The 20,280-nt window shown below is 33.3% G+C and overlaps 1 protein-coding gene across 1 annotated transcript in view; it reads right to left on the bottom strand.

The window, feature by feature from the left end:
* Positions 1 to 20,280, bottom strand: part of LOC142338087 (uncharacterized) — a 230,832-nt gene that overhangs the window by 152,879 nt on the left and 57,673 nt on the right. The window contains exons 15-19 of the mRNA XM_075387719.1: positions 15,502 to 15,628; positions 14,763 to 14,866; positions 14,233 to 14,335; positions 8,344 to 8,791; positions 7,325 to 7,869 (exon numbers count right to left, since the gene is read on the bottom strand). Coding sequence (XP_075243834.1) covers positions 7,325 to 7,869; positions 8,344 to 8,791; positions 14,233 to 14,335; positions 14,763 to 14,866; positions 15,502 to 15,628 — 1,327 coding nt within the window. The remainder of the gene's footprint in view (positions 1 to 7,324; positions 7,870 to 8,343; positions 8,792 to 14,232; positions 14,336 to 14,762; positions 14,867 to 15,501; positions 15,629 to 20,280) is intronic.

Raw genomic sequence — 20,280 nt, 5'->3', positions numbered from 1 at the left:
TGTTTCAACAAAAACATATGTTTCCAAACACAAGCAACAACAAAAAAATTGATCTGATACTGATATATTCTGTTTGCGTGAAGGAGTTAATGATGAACCAATTTCAGAAACGCAATTTATCGACAAAATGGTGATGATGAGAAAGCATTACAGTATATTCAATTCAAGAAATAGATTTTAACTCGTTTCTTTTTCTGTCCAACAGTTTTTGCAATTTCACTTGGCTTTTTTAAAATTTAGTTTCACTTTACTTGTTCAGACAATTCCCTATTTGCAAACAAGGCTAAACTCTGTTTTATAAAATTCAAACTCTGATTCAGACAATTTACTTAAAAAAACTCAAAAAATTTCAAAAAAAAGTTTATATAAAATAAGAACTAAGCAAGACATTACTTGTATAACAGCTGGGCTGAAAATAATCCCAAATTGAGGAATTTGGTTTGCAAACAATACAAAACTTATTCGCGAAATTTTTTGAAGTTGAATTTTAACGTTCAGTAAAAAGCAGTTTATTGATTTCAAAACGGGAACCACCCCTTGATGCGGAATGACGCAACAACAATTCAAAAAAAAAATACCTTTCACACAATGAAACATGCCCTTGTCGTTGCAGTCACATTATCTGGATACTGAGCAAAAAAACTTGGGCACGGCTTAACAAATGTCGTCGTAAACGGAATTAGTTTTATAAAATGAACCGAATTCAACCTGAAAATAAATTTTTAACTCTGATTTAGACATTTCACTAAAACACTCAAACTTTTAAAAAATAAAATATAAAAAGAACTAAGCAAGACATAACTTGTATAGCATCTGGGCTGAAAATAATCCCAAATTGAGGAAATAGGTTTGCAAACAATACGAAGCTTATTCGCAAAATTTTTTGGATTTGACTTTGAACGTTCAGTGAAAATCAATTTAATGATTTCAAAACGGAACCCACCCTCAGATTCGGAATGACTCAACAAAAATTCTTACAAAAATATCTATTACACAATGAAAAATGTTCTTGTCGTTGCAGTCTCATTATCCGGATAGTGAGTGGAAAATAGGAAACCGGAATACCAACTGTCGTCCTAAACGGAATTAATTAAAAAAACATATTTCAACCGGAATCACACTAGAACGCTTAACCTCTTCATCAAAACACGTATGTAATGAAAACAATGCCTGTCGTTTTTGTGATGAAACAACTCACTGAAATTGCCAAAACAATTACTTTGGTACCTCAACCGTTTTGCATTTTGTTCGCTTCCAGATTGCTTCAATAAAAGCATACTTTTCTAATTTCAACAAACCACGACGACATTGATATAAAACTGGTATATTCTGTTTTTTACATTAGTCCCACTTTAATTGTTCAGAGAAATTTCTAATTTTATCCCAGGCTAACATTGTTAATAAAATTAGAACTCTCTGATTCATTTTTCAGGGTTTTACATTAGTCCCACTTTAATTGTTCAGAGAAATTTCTACTTTTAACCCAGGCTAGCATTGTTAATAATTTTAGAACTCTCTGATTCAAAAAATTCACTGACACAACGTTTTTGCAAAAAAATGAACAGTATCCAGGTATAATTGGCCTAACTGTTGATCAAATAAAGTTCCTTTTTTTAACAACTCTTCGTTTTTTGTTCTATTTATTGAAAGTTAACATCACTTTAACCTCCTTTTCTCATCAATTTTTCAAGAACTCTGAACTCTGCGAAAAAACAGATAATTATTTGATGATCGTTCATCTAAACCTGGTTTAATGGTCAAACTTTTTCCGAAAAGTGAGAGAGTAAAGATAGGAAGTCAAGAGAATATGCAGATAATTCAGATCAAAAATGAATTTAAAAAAATGCAAAAAAATGAGTTTTATAAATAGCTTGAAACACAGATAAAACAACACGTCTAATGATCACTTATTTTTGTATTTGAAGTACGTATTTCTATTACCAATAGTGAGATTAAAATATCAGAAAAAAATTTATTGTAGAAAATTTTTTTATGTTTTAGATATAGTTTATTTTTGACCAGCTTGAGATTTTTTTTCAAAAAATACATCAAAGGGCGTCTTTGGCGGCTGCATCATCTAATTTTACTGCGCTTCTAATTTTCTTGCAACGCGAAAAGAAACTGTTGTATTGGGTCACAGTCTCCTTTGAATGTACTCCCAAATTTTATGGCACGTGTTCTAAGTTAGCCCGAAACAGTACAAAGAGTTTTAAAACATAGCCGGCAGATTGCTGGAAAAGCAGCGAAAGAATAAGCCTGCGTGACATATAATATAGATAGAAACAGATACAGATCTAAATTTTAAAAAAAAATCGACGCCGCTCAAAAAACTAGGTAAAAAACATTCACCGATAAATTAATAAAGTTTGTTAAAATTCATCCCACAGAAGCTTCTAGGGACCTTTACGGCGGCACATATGAGTTCCTTTGACCTTGAACAAATTCAAACTAAACTTAAGTTTTAAACTGCAAAAGTCATTTTATTGAGTGAGGTAAGTCACGTATGATCAAAATCTAATCACGCAAATAAGCTAAAATCTTTTGCTAAAGCGAGTGAGAAATGACGTCACGCGCTCAAATGCCGTTAGTGAGAGGGAAAAGTCATTCAGAAAAATTGACCTTTTAAGCTTTGCTGTGTGAACAAATGTAAAACGAAAAAAGAGCGTCAGACGACGAAACAAAAAAACATAGCAGGACAAGTCCTGACGCACAATTCAAAGAATTTTCATTGACTAAACAAAAAACTAAACCAAGAACGGACTATGAATGAATTGGGAAATCCCTTTCTAAAACATCAGATCAATAAAATTTTTAAAAAAACGGAATATCAATGTAAAAATGCCGCATGTGAACAAAAAAACCATTAGCGAGAAATGGAAATTTGGTTAAAAAACTAGGTCAAGAATGAACTACGAATGGATTGAGAAAACCACTTAGAAAAAAATCTGATCCAAAAAATCGAAAAAAAAACAGTAAGAAATCAAAGTGAAATTGCCAAAGGTGAACAAAAAGCCACTACCGAGAAAGCGAATTTTTGTTCAAACACGGTTTTCTCACTCTACTTTAAAATTAGAGCGAAAAACATTCACGCCGCAAAACCACTCGCTTTTTCGCTCCACTTCCTGTTTCGGCGTGACCAAAATCACTAGTCCAATTTGACTTCAAAAATCATGAAAATGTGTGAACAGATCTTAAAAAAAAGACAGCCTCCCAATACAATTCAAATTCTTTGAATTGTAAATCAAATTCTTTGAATTGTAAAAAACCAAGAGCACCGCAATATAGCTTCACTCAGCTTACAGCTTCGCAGCTATAAAAACATTTGGAATGCAAAATGGTTTAAAAACACTTTGAAGCAAGTATAAAAACTCTTATCGGGAAGGAAAGTTTATGATCAAGTATAGTACTTTTTGTGTTTCCTCTTTCCATTATTTGGTTTTTTTGCAGATACTATCGCAAATCGCTATTACGAAAAGCTCATAACTTGCAGCGTTGCGTAACTGTAATTGTGAGAATCACCCAATGGGCAGTTAAAAGTTTTTTAGGCCCTTGATGACATATGTTTTGAAAATTTTTACATTTGTTTTTATAATATTGAGCTTTTTGGTTCTCTCTCTGAGAGTAATAATAGACAAGCCGTATCTAGTTTGCAACGGGAAATGGTTTTATCTCTCGAAAGATGCCTTGATATAGTCGTTGATCAGTGAAAGGACATTCTGTTTGTCCCGTCATCTCATGGTTGACAGTAGCTTAAAATTTTCAAATTGTCACCTGTATTGAATACTAGTGAATCTTTGTTTTCAAAAAAACAGCTTTGACACCTTCTTCTTTTAGAAAATAAAACTGAGTAGTGGAAGTTCGCGGCTTTGTCTTCCATCTGCTTTTTTCAAATCATTGATCAATCACCTTGATTTAACAAAACCAATCATTATTTGTACAAGCTAGGTTTTAAAAAATTCGTTTTCGTGCTCATGCTAAATTTTAAATGCATTGAAGTAATATAAATGCACAAAAATTATCCAATTTTCCAAAACCTCTTAGGCGGTTTTTGTCAACCAAATTGGTCTCTCTGTGACAGGCGTACAGTTTTAGAGATTTAATTGTTTCATACTTATCTGTATTAATCTTACAAATTTCAAAAACTTTTATTGTCTCAAGTCAGTTTAAAATATACGTTACGATTTGATTATCTTTTTGAGACCCAAGTGGCCTATGTAGATTTATTTCCGTGGAAAAACTACCGAGACACTGCTGTAGCATTGCCAAATAACTTCAAGACTAGCCTGCTCTAAAAAAAAAAGAGAAAAAGTTAAGAATTTAACACTTCGTCCAATTTAATATTTAAGAAACCAAAAAACAAGGAGGCTCGGTAATGTGCCATCGCATATAAGGTTCCGACCCCGCTCATCCACAATTTTGGCAAAATTGTCCACCAAATGAGGAACAGATACAAAACCCCAAGTAAATTGGTGTATGAACGAAAAGATAACCTCCAAAGCAAATAACTCAGTGGAGTAAAAACTGATACATTAAATTGATGAGATACGCCAATATTAAGAAAGCGAGTCAAGACAAACAGCAAAATCAAACAACAACAACAACAACAACAACAACAACAAACATTAATTACATCAAAAAATTCATGTCCGTTTTAAAAAAACAAAACTCAATAACAAAGTCAAAATATCGTCCGAAAAAATTGAAACTAAACAAAATAACTTGTAAATCATCAGATAAGATATGAGACCTTAAGATAATAAGGCTTGTTAACAATTAGACAATAAAGAACAAAAACAGTAAATTTCAAAAGTTCGCTGATTTTTTTAAAACAATCAATTTCAAAGTAATGAAAACCAAAAGAAATCAACCAAATTATCCCATAGGTTTACGATTACCAGTTTTTCTAAAGATGGGACTTAAGAACTGTTGGTATTCAATTTTTATGCGGTTACAAAAAGAAAAACAAATAGACAACATGCGAAAAACAGATAAATTTTGCCAGAAAACGCTTTGGAAGCCGTAAAGCCAAATTTTGGCCCTCGAAATATGTTTGATTGCACCTTCCTCGAATACAGATAATCTATTATGTGACCAGGTAACAAGCAGACAAAAAAGAAAAAAGGCAAAATTAATTAATACTTGTTTTTTTCGAAACAAAAAGAATTCCAAAGACATGAAAGCCATTAATTAAAAAGTGAAGTAAGTAGATTGATTTTTCAAAAGGAAGCTCTTGACACCTGCAATTATCCAGAATATGTCTTTTGTCTAACGAAAAAACGTAAAATATGACAACAATCAAAAATTAATTTACTTTTTTTGCGAAAAACCCAGACAGTAAAGTCATAACAGTTGCAACCTTCCCTTGACAACAATATTGTTGTATTTGGCCGGTAATTAACAAGACTAGAAAACAAACAAACCATAAAAGGAACAAAATTGCGAAGTTAACTTCGAGAAAGTATTGTCGAAGCCGTTAAAACCAGAGTCTATATCCTTAAGGATTTTAATATTGTCGATTGTGCCATTTTTGGACGCCAATTAAGTGATATATGAACTGTCAATATCAAGATAATATGACAAAACTAGAAAACGCGAAAAATGGTTAAAAAATTGATAATAAAAAACATATAAATTCTAGTAGTATCAAAGCCAGAAAACCATAACTTAAGGTGTAATGAACACTGACCGCAATGAAAACTGAAATTGAATTCAGAAGAAAGAAGAAGCATTCTCTCATTGCTAACACCAAGCTACAAGTTGACCAAATTAAGAGAAAAAGTAGGCAAATTTTATTAAGCCAAAAATTACTTTAAACCCAAATAATTTTAAGTGTCAAAACGACCATTAGCTTTCAAGTAATAGACTAGATACATTATTTTTGGAGCTAATTAAGAAGCAAACTAAAACTATGAATAGTGAGCTTTGATTTGAAATGTTCTGTTATTTAATTAGTAAATAGAAAAAGATCGAAATTTTTTTATAAAAAAGACCGACTGATTAAAATCCGAATAATTTTTGGATTGTAACAGTGCAAGATTGGTCCAAAACTAGCTCCTCTAATGCTGTTTGCCCATTAAGAAAACTCAATTTTTCAAATTTTACAGATATAGATATTTTCTTAGGTAAAACATCAAAAATAAAGGCCGCGTTTCTGATAATCAGCGAGTAAAGTCACCAAAAAACGGCAAAATTTTAATAACGGAGCACTCGCAACACAAGTTGAAGTAGAAATAGCCCCCTATTGAGTCTACAAAGAATGTGTTAGTGGTGTTTTGGTGTGTACATCCTGCAAATTTAATCAAAGTGGACTAAATAAAATTTTTTCGTGCTGTTTTTGATGAGAAAGTCTGATTTTTGAAATATTTAGCCAGAATTTTTAACAAAAAATTAAACGAAAATAGCCGACAATATTTTTTTTTGTGTTTAAAAACGAAATCAACAACACTTTGTTAAAAAAAATAACAAATTTTTGGCCAAATTTGCAAAATTTTGTCGAAAAATTTTGGAAAATGTGAACTAAATCAACGCAATTCACCCTATTTTCTCAAAAGTTTAAACCTCGATGACTCCCTGCAAAAAACGAATATCAAAAAAAAAATCTTTTTAATTCCATATTCTACGCTGGACAAGCTTTCTAATGATACCAGTCTCTACTCTCTACGATGAATATATCGATCGGCCAAAATTGTCTCAACAAAAAAAACCATTTGAGTATATAGTTCCTCCCCCCCCCCCCCCCCCCTCAAGGGGTCGGAACAAAAAACACAATTTGATTAAACATTAATGGCTATTTAATTTTTTGTAACCCAAAAGCAAAAAAATGATGATTTTTTTCTGGCTTTTTTTTCAAAATAAGATGACAGTAAAGAAAATTATCAACTCTAGCAAATAGTAGAAAAAATTGGAATCAGCAAGGTTTTTTAAAATTTTTTTGTTTTATATTTTTTGTATTTTTTATATTTTTATAAAGTTTAGTATTTTAGTGCAAAAGATTAAGACATTGAAAGATTGATCTTGTCAATTTTTAAAAGTGGCGACAAACTTCCGGCCTGAAAGTTGAGTGACAGCGATGTGTTGCGATTATATTTAATTGTTTGAAGTATTCAAAGTTTCCATTCAATTTTTCAAGGGAATTGTAGTCACATCATCTTAATTATTAACAAAAATATTAGGTGAAAATGATCTGAAGGAAAAATCCCGGGTGGCATTAAATTCGTCCCTCAATATTGGTGTGTGAACAATAAACAGATGGTATTATTGAAATTGTAAAACGGTGTTCTTGGTAAATTTTCCAAAAAACACGTTCAAATTTTAATTCACTTACTGAACTGCGTTGCGACTCATTGAGAGCCTCAAAATCAGGATTGAATTTCGAATCTGTTTCGCCAAAATTGTTACCACCTGTCACTTCCTTCGCATCACTTTCACCTCCAATAGCCGCATAATCATTGTTTGAGTCTTTGTTTTCGATAGTCGCTGACTGTTTATCAGCTCCAACTGCCATTTTGTCCTCTAAAATTTTATCAACCTCTTCCTCCGTTAACTCGGGTGAATTTCTGCTGTGGGCGATTTCCTGTTTTATCTCCTCTAAGGCTCTTTCTATAATTACTGCAGTTAATTTCGCAGCAACAGACCTCAATTCAGTTTCGTAAGGTGACAGTTTTCCGTTCACGTCGTTGTTTTCATCGCTCGACGTGATCAAATTCTCGGCTTCAGGTTCGATTTGCTGTTCGATAAGATTTTCAACTTCGGATGTTTGTTTCTCGTACTGATTTTGTTTTTGGGTCAGTTCGCTTGGTGAAATGGTTCCTCCGATTTGTGATTCAGATGTTTGGTCGCTTACGCTGCTTAAGTCATCGGCTCTAGAGGCTGAAACAGTTATTTGAAATGCGATTCATGTCAATGCTTCTGCAATTTCCATTCTGACTGGGTGAGCAACAACTTCAAAATGTTTATTATAAATTGATTTGAACTATCAAAAATGGCTTAACAAGAGTTTAAATTTGGCGACGGTGAAACTTTAGGGTTAGCAAAATCGTCAAACGTCAAATCAAAAAAAAAAATCTTTTGCACTCCGAATACTGTGGCGTAGATTTCTTGAACTTTTCATGGCAGATTTGAATGAAAAAATTCTTTATAGAGATCCATTATTATATAATACGTCGAGATTCTAAGGCAAAGCTTTGGAAAATCAATTTGTTCAAAAATATATGCATTAGTTGACTTCTTGCGCTTAATTTTACTAACTCCTTTTTACATTCAACCATTCAAATAATTGGTAAAAGTATACGGACAATACTTGTAATACTTGTAATATGGTCTGAATAATTTCTCTTCACTAACCGATTAGTCTATCCTCAACTTTATGTCCATGTTTCACTGTTATAAACCCAAAGTTTTCAAACAGCACTGCTTCACTTTTTTCCTTCTTTGAACCCTGTTTCACGGCATCAACCCCCTCGGAAACGACAAACTGACTCGTATCCAATGGCAACACCACTTTAACTTCGTTCGAAGCTTGCGGTTTGTCGTAGTCAATCAGCTTCGTAGACAAACCAACTCGTATAATCTCATTCAACGCACAGCCGACCAACGAAACTTTGTAACGAGAGCTTTCACTGTCGGGTAAGATTGGATCGCCACAAGCTTCGTTGTCGACTAGAAGCGAGAATTGCTCGATATTTGGTTGAAGAGTCGAAGGCCAAATAACCGAAAAACTGTCGGGCTTGTCAGCAACTTCAAGAGAAATTAGAGGTCCGCCCGTGTTGGAAAGCCGACTACAGAGAAAAAGCTGAAAAACAGAATCAGAAATTCAGTTTTGTTTGAAAAGCTCAACTAATTAAAACTACAAGTATAAATTGCTGTGTTTAAATTGTGTGTATTTGAAAAGATAAGCATTTTGTTCATATGGTAATGTCTTGTAGAATGAGATTTATGGTTTTAATGTTTTAGCAAACTGCATGTAGTTTCGTCATTTTGACCAAACATTAGATTCTCTAGCAAAAATTTGTACAGCAAAAATGCTCTTCAGCGTTCAGGGCTTGGCTGCGTTCCCTGCCAGTGCATCCAAACATCATATAACCAGAACGGTCAACAGTTAACGCCAGCCGGCAAAAACTGACACAAACAGCAGATTTTAATAACCCAAGTGACACGAGAAAAATGGTAGCAAAAACCAAGAAACCATAAAAACTTAATTGGACGGATTTATAGAACTGATTTGAAATTCAATGTTGAAAAACAAAGAAATTTTTCGAAATTTTGTCACATTTCCATATCACAGGAAACAGTACGAAAATAAACTAGCCTCAATAATTTTAGTTTTCCGAATTGAATATAAATTATTACATGGTTTAACTTACACATAAATGACAAATTAAGTTTATGCTTCGTCTACTAATAAGCCACATTTTATTCGGAGGTTTGTGGCTCCCTGATTTGCTTTCCGGAAAAAATATTCTCGTCAATTTTTAATAAGCCTCGGATAATTATTGGCATTCCACTTGATCACCATACTTTTTTGCAAAAAAAATCTTGCAGCAATTCTATACTTGGACTTCTTTCTTTTTTCTTTCTTATTGAACGCGTCAGAAACATTTTTTTATGAGAATGGAGCTTGATAAATTCCTGTGTTTCACAATTGACGACATATCAAATCACTGACAAAAAAATTAAATAATACTGTTAATTCGTGAACCGAAGTGCATTATTCTTTTCTTAACTTCGCTAAAAAAAAGAGACAAATAAAAACCTAAAGGTCCCATCTAACTTTCAATTTGTAGATTATGTAACATCACAAGCTGTTCTGAAAAGCAATTTGCAAAAATCGGCAACTGACAGGTTCAATAGTTTTCTTGCCCACAAGTATATGGCTGTGAAAAAACATCAAGACGTAGCATCAAGTTAATCTTTGTAAAGTTTCAGAAAACAAAAGAGGAACTTACGTGACAAACTCAATTGCTAAAAAAAGACAAATAATGGCTCAAAAATAAACTCAATGCCAATTCTAATTTTGGTCAGAGCGATACTATTATCTAATTTGAAATATCAATGAGTTGTCAGAATTCAAATTCTCCCACCTATAAAAGTTGGATTCTAATATATACTGGCCTCAAGGAGACGAACTCAACTCTCATGAAAATCAACGAAAATAACAAATCATGCCCGGGATTCGGAACCCAGATCTGTTGATCTGTCGAAAAGTAAACTACTTTCAACAAATCTATATTTTCTTTGTATATTTTTGCATAGATACGCAACATAAATATAGGCAAACTTTTGGGTGTTTTCATTTCACATGTGTCTACATCACCAACCGACAGACAAAACTTGGCCCAGACCACCAATCAACCGACACCAAACCGCCATCTTTTCGGTAATGGAAAGTGTGCGGGAATCATACAACGATTTCTTCACTTTTCTCAGAGAAAAAAACATGTTATATGACCTCAAAAACTCATGAGCAAAACCAACCCAGAGGAGGTGTTCGTGAAACCAAACTACACCGCAAGATTGAGGAACCTGGAAGCAAAACGTAGACTACTAGTCAGTATTAAGGCATAACCACCAAGTTCTTGGCTGAGATGGCAGATAGTTAAATGGTTCGGAACTCAATCAGTAAATGTTGCAAGTTCGTCGTAAGGTAACAAGATTTTTACTGTGAAAGAAGGAAACGAGTACAAATTCAATTGCATATTTTGAGAACCAAACAAACAATCCTAGCAGACAAGCACGCCAACCACATTCTAGTAGACCTTGTCCGACGATAAATAAAACTTCATAGCATATGCCATATTACGAAGCTCACTTTAAATTAATACCAGGATCAGAGCCAACGCTCTGCAAAGCTTCGGAGACACCTTTACCTTTTTAAGGCAATTTCTCAAAAAAATTTGAAGAGACGACAAAGAGAGGCAACCCAAAGCAGGTACATTCAGGAGGTATCACTAATGCATAACCATTTGTGTGGGAATGAAATGAAATTGGAGAAGGGAGGCTTTCCCTGGACTTGAAATTGCATATCAATCCAGGGTCTTAGTCTTGAATCAAGACTGCTCAGTACCATACATGCAAGCAGTCTTCCCTAATCTTCAGGGAACCCTGCTGTTTGGCAAAATTAGCCTCTTAGACGCTTGCTATCAAAGTCAACTTGAGGAAGAGGCAAACACCATATGCAAAATCAACACATGTCAGGTATGGCTCAAGACCTGGCGACTACCATGAGGGTTAAAAACTCAACTCCGATGTCCCAGATTTGCATTGAATCAACGCTCGAGGGAATCGAGGGTGTTGTGATAATTTCAGACAGTATAATGTTCTATGTAACTAGAAAAGAGAAGTTCGACATAGAAAGCATGCTGTCAAGTGTCGAGTAAACGAGAAAAAAATTATTAATGATGAGAACGAAAGCTAACTCAAAATCAGTCAAATTTGTAAGTTTTCGAAAAACTCAATTTCTAATTCAAATTCTATTACGGTAGAACAACCATCTTTAAAAAAACTAAACGAGCAAAATTGGCAACTATGAAAAAACAAATGGATTCGATTATTGGGCTAGTTGTTTTTTTATAGGTGAATGATACTCCAGTTTGTAACAAAAGGGTTTACTTTGGGAGACGCTAAGATTTAGCAACTTCTCATGTGGCAAAACTCATAAAAAGGCTTTAAACTAAATAAAAACGATTAGTGTGCCAATCCCCCCCCGCACAGTTTTATAGTATGCAAAACCAGGTCACAGCTACTACTGACAACTCTGGTAAAGCAGTAGGCAGGTTTCTTTCGCAAGAGGGACATCCAGTACAAAAGATGGCTCTAGGACAAAAGATGGCTCTAGGAAATTGACTCCGGCGGACCATAAACTATTTAGACCGATATGCAACCGACTTTGTTTTTCTGGTCAAGAGCTTGAAGCAATTTCTTCATGGAAGACAATTTACACTAAAGACGGACAATAATCCACTCAAATATCTTTTGTACCAAATCACATGATCCCGACAAAATCATCAGCTAGAATCACATGATGGATATTAAACCGAAAAAAGCTATTGAAATACTAACAAGGAGAGCCGATACTCAACGCAGATACTTCAAAATGAATGGTTTCCGATCAGTACAAATCTGACATCAATCGATTGTAAATCACGGTAAAAAGGATCTATATCGCTCAATCTAACCTGGTGAGCGCAGCATAAACGAGTTCAAAGAGTGAAACAAACAGACTATCTCCAGACATAATGAAACGAATTGAAATTAAAAACCAGAATCCATGTTCGCAAGCAAAAAAAACAGATTCAAACAACAGAAGAAAGCCATAATTATTCAAAAAGAAATCATCTTCAGAGGTTACCTTCCCTTAGTCGCAACCAAACTGATATATTGGATTTTGGCAAAAAAGCGCATGAGTTAGACACATCAATGAAAGAATGCAGCCAAAACATCAATCAGACTGACATCCTGGTTGCTTAGCATTATGCAAGACGCTCAATGTTTTATTAGTAAAAATAAAAATCGTCAAATGAAAAGGCCTAGCCTGGGATAGGCGTCTCGGTATTTCAGAAGCAGACATTTGGGAAGTGCTCTACATGGAATTGGGTTATCTTAAGCAATAAAATAAAACCGAAATTGTAAGTGGTGATGTGTTCCTAAACAGTGGTGTGAGAAAAATGGAATCACTTGACTATCATCCAAGATCTTTTGAACTTGCTGAAGGAGCAGTTCAGACAGTTAAGGGACAGTTAACTTCAAGCGCAGGGTCCTAGTCTCAACGTCTCATTTGGAGAAAGTCTGCAACTGGTACTGATGTTGTATTGCAACTCTTCAAACACCATGGATAGAAATTCATTTGAACTACTTCTGGGGCGCAGAGTCAGACTACCAGCAGTAGCATACTGTGACTTGTGCAAACCCATTCTGTTCAAGATCAGTAAAAAGCTAATGACATTTCCCGCAATCGCAGTGATCACGAAACTCAGAAAGGGCTTGAACGCAACTTCTATACATCCTGAATTCTCAATTCTAGTGAGGGACAGATACCCTTTGCTATTAATAAGCGTTCTTTTTTCCATATATTTTTGTTAGACTTAATTATTTGCAAACACAGTTTGAAGGGCAAGCGCGATACTTTTTTAAGCGTCATGATTGATTTTTAACATCCTCAGTTGAACTCAAACGGTTAATTTGCAGGATATATCCCAAACAGTTGAAGGAGCAGCTGAAAATTTCCAACTCATGTTTGTATTGTGTGATGGTTTTGAACAAAATTTTTGTTTGTAAACTTTCAGAAGGCAAAAGAAGAACTTGACTGATAAATCTACTATCATGTCATTAAGTCACGGCCACCAAAATTGAAATTTGACTCTAATTTTTTCTTGGCGGTGTCATTATTCTATTTGACATATCAGTCAGTTGTCATGGGTTATATCCTCCCACCTGTACAAATTCTATTATACACTGACTTCAAACTCATGAACTCAACTCTCATGAAATGTAATCGAAAAAATTATGTCCGGGATTAGGAACCAAGATATTTTTACCTTCCAATCAAATAAAACACTTTGAGCTAATCTGAATTTTCTCTGTATATTTTTGCCTAGATAAGCACTATATTTATAAGCTAAATTTGCATTTTTTTAGTTTAAAATAATTTTCTTTTGTTCAACTTATTGAATTCTGTTTTCCCTTTTATCGACCAAGACAGATCGATGCAAAAGATCCTGTAAATTTAAATATGTGATGAACATATATAAAGTCAGAAAAAAATCGGAATTAATTTTTATGATTCAGTACTGATATGTAACTAGATAAGTTCTACTTAAGAATTTGGCGGTCAGATAAATTTTTGTCTAAAACGTTTGTTTGTTGCCTCAAAATTTTAATTTGCTCAAAATTTTAATTTGTCTAAAACGTAGCTGCCTCAATATTTTAATTGGCATCATATCAATAGATAATATTTCTCTCATTTTGAACTTAATTTACACTTGTTGAGATTTGAGGATTAATTTCGAATGACTTGGGTCAATCCTCAATTCATGTCAATAAATTGAAATTTATAACCACGGGTTTTAACTTTACCAGTGAAAGAAAAGAATATGCATTTATAAATACGAATACAAATCTAGCCTCCTGAAACGATAGTATACGAGCGGAGATTTAGAAAAAAAACTTTCCGAAACATCCTAACCCATTAAGATTTCAGCAAAAAATCGTTGGTAAGAACTTGGGAACTATAATAACCTTTGTCTGCGAATACTTCTTGTTCAGATGTTGTGCAGTGGGCATTGCCTCCACCTTCACCTTGTACCTTTTGCCCCCTTCCAGCCCACTAACTCGCGCAGACCTACAACACCCACACCTTGTGATAGATTAAGTATGTCAATCCAAATAAAAGAGATTTTGTCAACATTACGCGTCAGGTTCCCTACCAAATTAAATGAACCATTTGGTCCGTTTTATCTCTTTAATTCCACAAAACGTATCTTAATACATGCAAAAAGGTACAGTAATTAAAGATAGGGATGGCGGCTCGTCATGAAACTATAAATTCATGCATTTCAAGTATTAGTGAATCAATTATATATAATTCATGAGATATTTCAAAAACTTGTTTGAAATTATTGCAGTAACTTTGCATTTTGAAATTGCCTACAGGATTTGGGGAAAATTTTTTTTAACTTTGCATATTTTTGTTTTAACTATGTAAAAAAGCATATTAGATTAGGCAGACAAAGTCTAACAAACTAAAAGTCGTTAAACGACATTGCAACCTTGATACGCGATTGAAGGGCGCTGAATGGATGACGTCATTGATGTACAACTGGTAGCAAAAAACAAGATTCCTAGCTGAAGTAGGCAGTACCAACCACGACACCTGAAAATCAATCTGAGTATGTTAAAATTGAAGTGTACTGGGCAACAAGATCTTTGAATTGGCTTAATGATAAGTAATGAAAACCCTATGCATAGTTTTAAAATCTTTAATTGAATTTTTTCGACCAGTATGAAGAAGTATCTCATAATAGCTAAATTCGAGGCTTTACATATTAGAGCAAATTTGGACAATTATATTTAATATACTGACATAATTTAGAAGTTTCCTTCGAAATAAAGGAAATTTTTTCGTATCATGATTAGAGATTCTTAGAGATTCTCACTTTCTGTTGGTATTGCTCAATGGAACAGTAACAATTTATTCCTGGCATACTGAACAGGAGTGTTTTTATAATAAAATTCAGATATAGTGAATTCGTGATTCAGTTTATCTCTGAAAACAAGCGCAACTATATCTCGGGTGATTTCTGCTCAAAATGAAAGGATTCATCACTGCACCTGCCTTTCGATGATTTTTGGGGGGTCACGATCAAAATTTTTTAGTTTTTTATTTCGATTTCTTTTTGTTCTTATTATTCATTTCATATATGAACAATGATAGACAGTTTAACTTATATCACGAATTATTTCTCTGAAAGTTTAGTTCAAACTGTTGCATTAAAACTAAAAGCTGGCCTGCATGCATCCATTGTTGAGATCTGTCAACTCGATGTCCAAGGAGACCTCTTCCCACTTTTGTTCAACTCCACTACTGTTCTCTGACGTCATCAGTCTGGGAATCTTCGGAATAACTTGAATGACGCTACAAATCAGGAAAAACGATGTAAACTTGTCACACAAAATTTAGAATTATGAGTCTAGAATGGGGCTAAATACACCAAGAAAAATGGAATTGTGACTTCTAGCGAATTTTCATAGCGAATGTGTAAAATCTGTTAAATAACCGTTAGCTTAACCTTTTGATTTGAAAGAATAGAAACTCAAATGAAATTTTAAAAATAAACAAAAAACTGCTGCTTTATTAACAACAACGAACATTAAGCGTTAGCATTGAAATGTCAATCATCAAATTTTCACAGTGAGAATGGTAGATAAGTGATTCAGTTCATTAAAAAATTTTACAAATAACCACAAATAAAACCATAAACACAAACGCGCAGTGCGCAGCTTAAAAGATGTATTGATTTACATTTAGTAGTCATATGGACGGTGCAGTTAATTGAAACAATATTAATGCCATCATATTTCAGCCGATCCTTTTCCACACGAGCACAACATCCCTAATCATTGATTCATTGCAGCATTTTCGGCGTCTATTGGCAATGTTGCTGATAAAAAAAGAATCATTATCCCTAGATTGCAGTTGATCAGATAAGTTCACTGTTAATTTTTTGATAAAAATTGATTGGGTGTTATCAGTTTTTGTTGTTTTTTTGTACCCAATGTTATACAAAGAGCAAAAATCTAATTGATTTTAAAGCATCTTCAACCATTCCAAGGTGAAATATGGATTGCACAAACATTTATTTCTTTCTAACTAAACCCAGAAACAGAAATAATTAAAAAAAACATAGCAGGACAAGTCCTGATGCACAATTCAAACAATTTTCATTGAAAAAACAAAAACTAGACCTGGAATGAACTATGAATGCATTGGGAAAACCATTTAGAAAAAAATCCGATCCAAAAAATTGAAAAAAATAGTAAAAACCAAAGAGAAATTGCCGCATGTGAACAAAAAACCACTAGCGAGAAAGCGAATTTTTGTTCAAACGCCGTTTTCTCACTACTTTAAAATTAGAGCGAAAAAAAATACACGCCGCAAAACCACTCGATTTTTGCTCCAGTTCCTGTTTCGGCGTGACCAAAATAACCACTCCAATTTGACTTCAAAAATCATGAAAATGTGTGAACAGATCTTAAAAAAAACATAGCCGGAAGAATTCCGGAAACGACTCGAAGTAAAAATTCATTTAAACGCCATCCAACTACTCATCAAACAAAACGTGCCCTCACTAATTTATGATTATCTTGAAGCAAAGTCATGAAACAAAAAAGTAAAAACAGTAAAATCAAATCTGTTAATTAATGATAAAAAATCTGATCAAATTTTTTTATAAAATGAGATCCCGAAATAAACTATCTCTCCCAAAATAACTTCATCAAACCAACTAATACTTACACAAAACCACTTATGTGAATTTTGAAAAAAATACTTTAGGCTAAATTATGAAAAAAAGCTACACTTTTCACTGAAAAACTGGAAAAAGTTACTAATTTTTTTAATATTTCAAAAAACATACAAATCCAAAGAAAAATTCCCTTCAGCCAGTAGGGTATCCAGATGCCCGCAAAACATTAGGCAAGTCATAATAGGCAAAGAAAATTAGCTAAAAACAGAAAAAAAACGAAAACATCAAAAAATTAGGAAAAATAGTTCCAATTTACGCCATTTTTTGTCATATTTCTCAACAAAAAAGTGATTCTTACCAAAAAAATGTAACCAATTGTTATCATATTATTGCTACAGTAGAAGAGATTTCTTCAATACCCATTTGAGCCAGTAAAACAATATAATCGTCAAAAAACGCAATAATTAGCCCGAAAATCAGCAAAATACATTAAAAACCTCCGAATTATCAAAAAATTTATATTAATTTCCAGAAACCTTCAAACCACTACAAAAACCAGCCTAAAACTAAAACAAAATCATAACAAAACCTCTTAATGAAAACAATTGAAAAAAAAATGCTTTAAAATGCCGCACGTGAACAAAAAAATTTCGCTCGCTTAGAGAAAATTTTTTCACACATCAATTTCTCACTCTCTCAAAAACAGCGGCATGAACAAAAACCACTCTCTTTTCGCTCCTTTCTTCACTTTTGTTCAGCGCCAAAATCACTCCAAATTTTTTCACGCGTTTCATTTCCCGCTTCAAAAATCATGAAAATGTGTGAACAGATCTTAAAAAAAACATAGCCGGAAGAATTTCGGAAACGACTCGAAGTAAAAATTCATTTAAACGCCATCCAACTACTCATCAAACAAAACGTGCCCTCACTAATTTATGATTATCTTGAAGCAAAGTCATGAAACAAAAAAGTAAAAACAATGAAATCAAATCTGTTAAATAATGATAAAAACTCTGATCAAATTTTGTTATAAAATGAGATCCCGAAAAAAAAACTATCTCTGCCAAAATAACTTCATCAAACCAACTAATACTTACAAAAACCACTTATGTGAATTTTGAAAAAAATACTTTAGGCTAAATTATGAAAAAAAGCTACACTTTTCACTGAAAAACTGGAAAAAGTTACTAATTTTTTTTAATATTTCAAAAAACATACAAATCCAAAGAAAAATTCCCTTCAACCAATAGGGTATCCAGATGCTCGCAAAACATTAGGCAAGTCATAATAGGCAAAGAAAATTAGCTAAAAACAGAAAAAAAAAGAAAACTGCAAAAAATTAAGAAAAATAGTTCCAATTTTCGCCATTTTTTGTCATATTTCTCAACAAAAAAGTGATTCTTACCAAAAAAATGTAACCAATTGTTATCATATTATTGCTACAGTAGAAGAGATTTCTTCAATACCCATTTGAGCCAGTAAAACAAAATAATCGTCAAAAAACGCAATAATTAGCCCGAAAATCAGCAAAATACATTAAAAACCTCCGAATTATCAAAAATTTATATTAATTTCCAGAAACCTTCAAACCACTACAAAAACCAGCCTAAAACTAAAACAAAATCATAACCAAACCTCTTAACCAAAATAAATGAAAAAAACTGCTTTAAAATGCCGCACGTGAACAAAAAAATTTCGCTCGCTTAGAGAAAATTTTTTCACACATCAATTTCTCGCTCTCTCAAAAACAGCGGCATGAACAAAAACCACTCTCTTTTCGCTCCCTTCTTCACTTTTGTTCAGCGCCAAACTCACTCCAAATTTTTTCACGCGTTTCATTTCCCGCTTCAAAAATCACTCCAATAAAATTGATTAAAAAAAAGGACTTCTCCAATACTCCTCTTCGAGTCGTAAAAAGACAGCGCCACAATACAATTAAAATTCTTTGAATTGTAAAAAGGAAGGCAACATGTTTTAGTTAGGCGATCAATTTTCCCACTTTTGATAAGGCAACAAATTGAAGCAGCAACTTTTTTAATTTCACAAATATCCACGAGTTAACAATTGAAGGTGCGTTTGAGGAAATTCTAATTTAAATGCGTTTTGAAGGAAGTGTCTTTTAGTCTTTTAAAGCACTGGCCCGTGTAATTTATTTTTCTACTTAGGTAGCTGAGCTTGAAATTGATTTTAAAAATACAACTTTTACAATTGTGGAGTTCAACTCTTTTTTGCTTAAGGAGTACGTTATAGCCAAAAGTAATTAAAAGCTGCAATTTTCATTTGCGTACGGTCCTTAAATTTAGCCAACCCCCCCACAAAAAATGAAAAACATCCCAAAGGTAAATCAGTAAGTACGATTGAACATTTAAAATAAAATTTGTGTGCGAAACTTGCTGAAAACATTGTATTAGCTTGGACAAGCCAAAATTCTCAAGTTAACTATTTCTAAAAGGTCATGTTTTAATAACAACAAAAAACGCTTTGTCGAAAAACATTAATTACGTAGCTTAAGTGTAATTTGCTCTTTTGAGGCTGTTTTGAAGTTTCGCAGACACCAGTGACAATACCTTGTCACAAAAATTCATTTTGCGTTTAATTTTTTGCGACAAAGAAACTATGCATAATCGCAGACACATGTATACAATTTTTTGTCCGTAAATTTCTAGTAAATGTGACCATTGTAATCAATTTTGAGCCTGTAATCATCTTGTAAAACCATTAAGTAAACCCTTTATTGGTCGATTTTTATTGTTTCTTAATTTTGACGCAATTAAACGTCTTTATTTGTCTTTAATTGGACTACATCAAGGGTAGTTGCAAAACTTCTAATTGTCTTTTTAATCAACAATTAGTTTTGATAGATATTGTCCTGAAATAAATCTTACCAATAAGACTTTCCTTCGTTCTGGTCCATTTTTGAAACTATCGTAATTATTAGATGATGCAATCCTAGACAACGGTGACACGTGAACAAGAGTGACAAGGGGTGTGGACAAGGGAGACCAATTGTTTCCACTAACGTCCAAGCTCGCCCAAAAATAGGCAGCGAGAAATTTGTTACGGATATTTTTCAAACTTGCAGAAAATTTGAGCTAAACTTGCTTTCTGTCATAAGTGTCTACACAGGCTTGGAACCCTATTCTTAAAATATGGTCGTGAATACGAAAGACAAACTCGACTAAATTTTACTCGTGCAAATGCAATTTTGCTACCTGTGGTCTGGGCTTATGGATTGTGGATGAATGCATGATTACAAAATCAATTTTTAGTTCTGTTTTGAAGTAAGCCAGTTGGAAAAATTTACGAGCCAAAAATTTAATTT

This window comes from Convolutriloba macropyga, chromosome 4 (assembly GCF_964194025.1).
Source record: "Convolutriloba macropyga chromosome 4, txConMacr16.3, whole genome shotgun sequence".
Lineage (NCBI taxonomy): Eukaryota > Metazoa > Xenacoelomorpha > Acoela > Convolutidae > Convolutriloba > Convolutriloba macropyga.
Note: the sequence above shows the minus strand (reverse complement) of the source record. Positions and strands in the feature narration are given on the sequence as shown.